We start from the raw sequence: 7,138 nt of genomic DNA on the forward strand, positions 1-7,138 counted from the left end.
GACGGAAAAAAAGTAATTCTGAATCGACCGGTATCACAGAACGTGGATTTGTTTCAAGTTCACCTAGGTGCCGCATACATCCGATTACAGATGAGTTTTCAATGTCTTGAATCTTACTTGGGTAAAGGACAGAGTTAAAAGTGATCAGCATTATTAGAGCCCTAAATAACGCTCCTCACTTAAAAAGATAATGTCACCTTGCTAACATAAAATTAAGCGTCACTTTCTGGCATTTGTTTACGCAATGATATTGTTGGCAAAATTTTTTGCAATTTTTTGCTGGAGTACTTAAAATGATTTATTTATAATGTTGTCTGTTAAGAAAGAATAGAGAGCAATGTAGTAGCTCTTGGTAAACAAAAACAAAAAATACTTCCTGTAGAACCTCCTTAGCTCTATGACCGTTGTATGTGAAAAAAAAATTACAACAATTCTGAAAATATTATTTTATGAATAAGCAACCGCGTACGATATTTTTGGAAACATATTGGTCGCAATTCAAATTTAAAGTCACTCAATCAACTGAGAAGAGAAGTAATAGCTGGAAATATGATAAGTTTAAAAAATATAGATTCGATGAAGTTTCAGTTAGACGCACTTTTTAGAAGTTTTATGAAGGGACTTCACTCGCAAAGTCGAGCTTTTAAGTCTCACAACGATAATTTGCCCTCTATAAAGCGTTTGCGTTCACATTATACCGTACACTACTTATGGCACAAGCGTATACTAAGCTTTTGCGGATGTGTGCAACCGAGAGAAGAACTTGAGATAGTCCCAACTTTTATCAATAATGCCCCAAGACTAGAGTGTAACCTACCTTAAGAAGAAGCGCTCTCTTGACCTTACTAAAGACATAAAGTAGAGGAGAAGGCGAGTGAATCTCTAAAAATGCTGGATCTATCATTGCAAGTGTTGAGACGAGAGAACAAGAAATTTTACAAATTACCATAGGTAGATTAGAAATGAATCATATGAAGTTTCTCAAATTTTAAAAATATTTTTTTTTGTCTTTTTTTTCTTTACAAAATCCATTTGCTTTTTTATAATGATGTTAATCATAACATAAACCAAGAAACAAATGAAACGACAAAAATTACAACATAAACAAAATTTAAACAACTATTCATATCGATGTTAAAAGTTGCCTTAGAAACAAAAAATTTTGTAAGATTTTCGATAAGCATTTAAATAAGCAAAACCAACAAGAGTAACAAATAAGTTGAACAAAAACAAATTATATAATTATTTTATACACCGATTTTAAAACAGATGAAAAACAACAAAACTGCAGCAACAATAACCAATAACCACTAATGAATGAAACCACAAACAGAAACCAAAGATCTACAAAGAAAAACAAAACGAGGAAAAAAAAAAAAAAAGAAAAAAACCAAATAGAATAAAATTTTAGGTAAAATGTATTTTTCGTTTTTTCTCACTGGACAGCTACAGAGCAGACAGAAAAGCAGATCGAAACGAAACCAAAGCAAACATTTGAAGAGTTACTCAGAGAAAATCTCAAACTTGAAATAAATATATTTCAGTTACAGGTAAAGTTTGCGTCTTTTAAAAGTTTTTTATACATAAAAGCATGACAAACAAAATAATATAAAAAATTAACAAAAATGAATTATTTTTATAGAGCAATTATGTTAACAATTGTAAAAACAATATATTATTAATATTAGTATTGCTTATTATTAAGTTATTTAAATGTTATAACATTTAGTTTTAGATGCACATACAATGCTAATGCAAAACTTAGCCGGATACATTGTAGTGAATGAAGAATTGACTAATTGAATAATAATAAACAAATAAAACAATAATATTTCTATAATATTAGAAAAATTATTATTATTATTATTTTAATTTTAGACTAATGAATTGAATTCTAAAAAAAGAGACATTGAGCACTAGCAACACAGGCTATCGGCTCTAGAAAAATTATATTTTGTATTTTTTTGCTAAATTCAAAAATTGAAAAACTTTTTCAGTAGTTTTCCCACGTCCCATACTTAAGGCGTAGCACCCTGACTGGGCAGAGGGGAAAAACCTATCTCCTTTCCATTTTACATGTAGGATATTTTTTGCGTCGTATTTTGATGTTTGTACATCCCTTATAGTTATATAATGATAATTATTCACTTGTTATGACTTCTTTTTGTACTTGTGAAATGGCTTTCTTGAAACTATTTGAATTGCATTGAGTTGAATTTTCGTTATCTGGTTTTTCCCTTCGTAAGGTTTATAAAAACATAACATTTTGTTTACAATGGAGAGAGCACAGAGTTGCTTTCAATAAATGAAAATATCCCTTCTGTTAAATGCAAACATCCCTTAACAAGATAAAAATATATTTTGCCATTTTTGATAATCATTCATAGCGTAAAAAAGGAAAATTTCATTGTTTAATCACATATTTCATTTTTATTTATATTCGATTGTTTATATCGGCTGTATATGAAACAAGCGACAGTCGTTAACGGCATTTAAGCTTAATTGCCACCAACGGATAGTTTGCATATTAAATTCTCAATATTTCAGTTCACGCGATCTATTCCATCAAAGACAATCGCTTCTTTTGTATAAGTACGGGCGACCAAAGACGACGGTTTCACATGACGCCCGTGCAAGTCCGTCTTCGATTAGTATTGATTTTGCATAAAAAGTTCTGAAAAATGCACAATTGCAACTCACCAATGGACCTTAAAGAAGTCTTCCTCCCCTATGTGCAAGAACTTGGAGAGCAGAATGCAGAAAGCATAGTGATGGGTACACGAGATCCGGCTTCTGCCAAATACATTTCTTATTTGTACTAAGGCATTTCTTTTCAATCGTGGCTTATCTGCGTAATTGAATACCTTAACTAAACTCTTTGCGCACTTGTAAAATGGCTTTGATCTTTCGATGAAAGCCGTTACCTGGTTTTTTCCTTTAAATGGTTTAAAAAAGAAGTACTATGTGTTGAGAATGGAGAGAGCGCAGAGTTGCTTTCAGTAAAGTGCAACGCTTTGATTATTTTAAAGTGTGTGAGAAATTGTAGTGAATATTTATTTAGTGTGAACATTATCAGCGGTTCCTTTATTGTGACTTTGGACATTAAGATTGCTTTAAGTGCCCATTACGCTATTTGTCTTATAGTATAAACTAGTGAAACTTCTGACGACGATTGCAAATGTTCGCAAGCTACAAATTAAAATTCGCTTTAATTGTATTTTAGATCATTTTTCTTTTTTAGAATATTTAATGTAATTTTAATTGTAATATAGATAACAATGAATTGAAAACTTAGTCTATGTAATTGCCAAGCCAAAGCACAAACTGCTGTACTCGACAGGACAGCGTAGAAAAGTGTAATATACGCTGGAAGAAAAAGAACCCATCTAGTAAGATCCAGGCTTTATGGGTTGGATTGGGCTATCAGAATTTGGGGCTTAGTCGTTCCAGGCATTCCAGCGCTTTAAAATCCATAGCTTTTAAGACTTATTGCACTTCATATTAAAATTAATGCGACAAGGCAATAGGAGCCTTGTTTACTGAATTTATAACAAGTGCATCAATTTGAAAATTTAAGATTTTGGCAGGAATGCCAGCAAATTAGAATCAATTAGCGAAGGATAAATCAAATTTGCCTTACAATACTTGGTTGGTTGGAATTTTTGCCTTTTCCTTTCGATTCTTAAGCTGAGCAAAAGTTTATTTATTCATTCCGCTCTGGCTCCTTCAGTGGCCGACATAAATGTTATACCCCGAAAACTTAATAAAATTTGGTGTGTTTATAATTTATTGATCGTTTGAAAAAAGTATATCTCTTCGTACAATTAACAAAACAGTGGACGTCTAAACGAATACCATAAAATAATGTAAAAAAATTATAAAATATAACATCGTCAACGCAATTTTTTTCAAATTATTTGTTTAACAAGTCTTTCAATTGTTGTTTTAACAACTCATTCTCATCCTTCAGTCTTAAAAGTTCATTGACAAATGGATCCGTCTGCAACAATGCGGCTAGCCAATCTCGTATATTCTCGGTTTGTTCTATATTTTGTTTCCATAAGTTGAAGTTTTGAGTAAAAATCTGCCATTTATTATTTTCAATCATGAATTTTAGTTCGCATTCCAAATGATGAAAACGTTGCAACGTCTCTTGACGTAAATCGGAAATTGCTTTAAAAACGTTTGCATCTGGGACCGGTGTTGTACAGTGTGCCTGGCCTTCTAGACTTGCTGGAGTATTGTTTGGCGTATTATTTGTCGTAGAGGAGCCTTGCGGCTTAGTTGCAGTCAATACATCCTCCATAGAGGCATGTTCACGATTCGGTGTACTATTGCAGGCAATCGGTGCATGCAAACGGCTACTGCTCAAATTCGTATCGTTAATTTGGGGGTTTTCTTTTTCGCTGCCAGAATCAACATATTTTTCTAGGTCTACTAGGTGTTTTTCTTCCTCTTTAATTTGAGCTAATTTGCCAGCGTTTGTGTGTAAAGAAACACTATTACGATCTTTCAGGGGAACTTTTAAGAAATCCGATGTGTTTGCTTTAAAATCGCAAATGTCATTATTGGTTGTTAAATGCTCAAAGGAACGATTTATATCCGGATGTGATTTATGTGATAAACTTTCCCAATCAAAACTGTCACTACGTAAAACACGGGAAGAGTTCTTTTCTTGATCACGATTAATCTGATAATCGAGAAAATCACAAAACGAATCACGTTGGCAACGTGCACCATCCGCAGCATTTGATGTTAAAGATTTACGCAGCTCGTTTTCCTTAGCACCCAGTCCCGACAACGAGATATCTGAAGTTGCTGCCACTAGGGAAGATGTACTATAACTGCTATTATCAGCTGACGTAGGAGCAAACGCTACACGTGTTACACCACAGTCATGTATTTTTTTAGATGAAAGAAAACTCTTCAAATTACGCATGTCATTTGTAATTATTTCGCCCTTCAAATTACCAGCGCAAAAATAAGTACCGCATTCACTAACAGCTACCGTCGATAATGGATGACAGTAATTTATTTGCAGTGGTTTCACTTTACGTCTCATATCAAATATATTAATCAGGCAGTCATATCCAACACTTATTAAAGTATCCGGAGAACCCGGCGATATGCATAAATCACGACATGGTGCTGCATGTGCATCACTTGCGTTAAACAACTTACGTTTTGCTTGTATATCATAAAGAGTAACTGCTCCTTTGTAAGAAGCTATCGACAAATGAAAGCGTTTGCTTGGATGAAAACGTGCCAACGTCGACCTGAAAATCAAGAATTCGTGCCAATTTTCTCAATTAACCATAAATGATTTTTATACATACTGTCCGTCAATATTAAAGCTGTCAACTTTAGTCTTTGTTTTATGACCGTAAATGTTAATTAATCCACATTCAAAAACTCCAGCTATATACTCGTCAGAAGCGTTGTAATCCAAGTATAGAACCGAATTACGGTTAGTATCTAAATTTAAGTTCGAAGTGAATGTTAAGGAAAAAAGAAGCGGAAAACAATATATATCTAACCTGCACTGAATTTGTGGATAAATTCAGAATTTTTGTAATTGTATAATTTTACTTGTCCATTGGACAAACCCACCGCCATCTCTTCGACCGATTGCTTAGCGCAAGCAACACAATAAACATTATCAATGGTCAATTTACGTACTCGCTGTATGCTAATACCTTCAACAAACAAATAAATAAACTTCTATCACTTATTCCACAAGTCCTTACCTTCATTCACTTTTTCTCTTATGCGCATTAATTCCAAGCCCGATTTTTTATTAACTTCAACAAAAATGCGCTGTTGAGTATAGAATTGAAAGTCCGTATTTTCGCCATTGCTATGTTGATAAGTAGACTTAACATCTAAATCTTGAAAACTGGTAAGCACGGTCGTTTTAGCTGTCGAAATCAGATACATTTTCTATAAATTATGTCTAAGTAAAATTAATTTGCATTGAATCCGTAAATAATACAAATCAAATAAGGAGAAGCAAGGCTCCCGTGTTTAAATTTTTCGAAAGTCAATATCGTATGCAAGGTAGATTATAATGTGACCGTATTTTGCTAGTGAATATTATATAAGATAGAATTTGTCAACTAACCGTGTTTTTACCAGTAGACAAATGATTTTTGGAATAGAAACAAAATACGTGAAAAACTTTCTAAAAGTGATTGCAAACAATTTTATTTTTTGCTTGGTAAGTAAAGGAAAGGTCGTAAATAATGAAACTTTGGCAGCATTGGGCAAATGTTCTTTCGATTTTTTTTGAAAGCATTTGTAGCGATTGAAAAATTTTTAAGAATGCAATTTAGTAACGTTAAACGATTTGATTTATTAATATAAAATTAATAAAATTATATATTATTTAAAAAAATATTGTAAACATTTGAAATTGAAGCCATTGTAGAGTGTTTTGACATCGTTGATCTTGTACAATACACAAGATCGACGATACACATTCGTCGATGCACCACAGATACCTGTTAAGATCCGCCAATTTTGAAAAAGAATTTCGAGAGCCCACCAATGTTGCAAATCAAAGGACACAGAGACTAAATGTGCATGTATTAGACACTCATGGATTCGATCATATCTTAACTTTAGTTATTACAGTTTTTCTACTTATCGGAAAATAATGTTTCCGTTGGAATTATAAGTCATATATAAAAGAGTCATCATATACCGCGATTCAACTTTCGTACCGTTGACAATAAACAGATAAAAAAAGGAAATAAAAATATTAATCGTTGCTGATGAAATAAACAACAAGCCCTGGAAATAGATTTTCTTAGCTCGCTATTATGTTGTCATACCGCTGCGTTGGAAATTCATTATCGTGAACATCGACAAGCAAGTTATTGAACGAACTTTCAAACTTTCAAGTATTCATCGTCTGGCTACATAAGAGTCCAAAATTAAGTTTGGCGCCGCTAAGCCGCTCAACTCTGCACAACAAAAATTTCTAATTCCAAATTTCTTCGCTTTACTGCAAATAATATATATTAATGTTTTATATCCTGCAAAGATCGGCCACCAGGTCGTACCATCTCGATTGATTTTACCTATGGTTTTGCAATATCTAACATTTTGTATCCTTCTACGGGCTAAGTGCTGTCAG

At 32.9% G+C, this 7,138-nt stretch overlaps 1 protein-coding gene across 1 annotated transcript; it reads right to left on the minus strand.

The window, feature by feature from the left end:
- Positions 1-2,386: 2,386 nt before the first annotated feature.
- Positions 2,387-5,966, minus strand: LOC119634096 (protein NEDD1). The gene is made up of 4 exons (XM_038028035.1): positions 5,748-5,966; positions 5,538-5,696; positions 5,337-5,475; positions 2,387-5,276 (listed from the first exon to the last, which is right to left on the minus strand). The coding sequence occupies exons 1-4, from the start codon at positions 5,935-5,937 to the stop codon at positions 3,914-3,916; spliced, it is 1,851 nt and encodes a 616-aa protein (XP_037883963.1). The 5' UTR covers positions 5,938-5,966; the 3' UTR covers positions 2,387-3,913.
- Between the last annotated feature and the right edge of the window lie 1,172 nt (positions 5,967-7,138).

This window comes from Glossina fuscipes, unplaced genomic scaffold (genome assembly GCF_014805625.2).
Source record: "Glossina fuscipes isolate IAEA_lab_2018 unplaced genomic scaffold, Yale_Gfus_2 2, whole genome shotgun sequence".
Classification (NCBI taxonomy): domain Eukaryota; kingdom Metazoa; phylum Arthropoda; class Insecta; order Diptera; family Glossinidae; genus Glossina; species Glossina fuscipes.

Coding starts and splice junctions, on each gene's coding strand:
- LOC119634096 (XM_038028035.1), bottom strand. CDS start 5,937: ATGTATCTGATTTCGACAGCTAAAACGACCGTGCTTACCAGTTTTCAA. Junction 5,697..5,747: donor AAGAGAAAAAGTGAATGAAG/GTAAGGACTTGT, acceptor TGTTTGTTGAAG/GTATTAGCATACAGCGAGTA. Junction 5,476..5,537: donor TATCCACAAATTCAGTGCAG/GTTAGATATATA, acceptor ACTTAAATTTAG/ATACTAACCGTAATTCGGTT.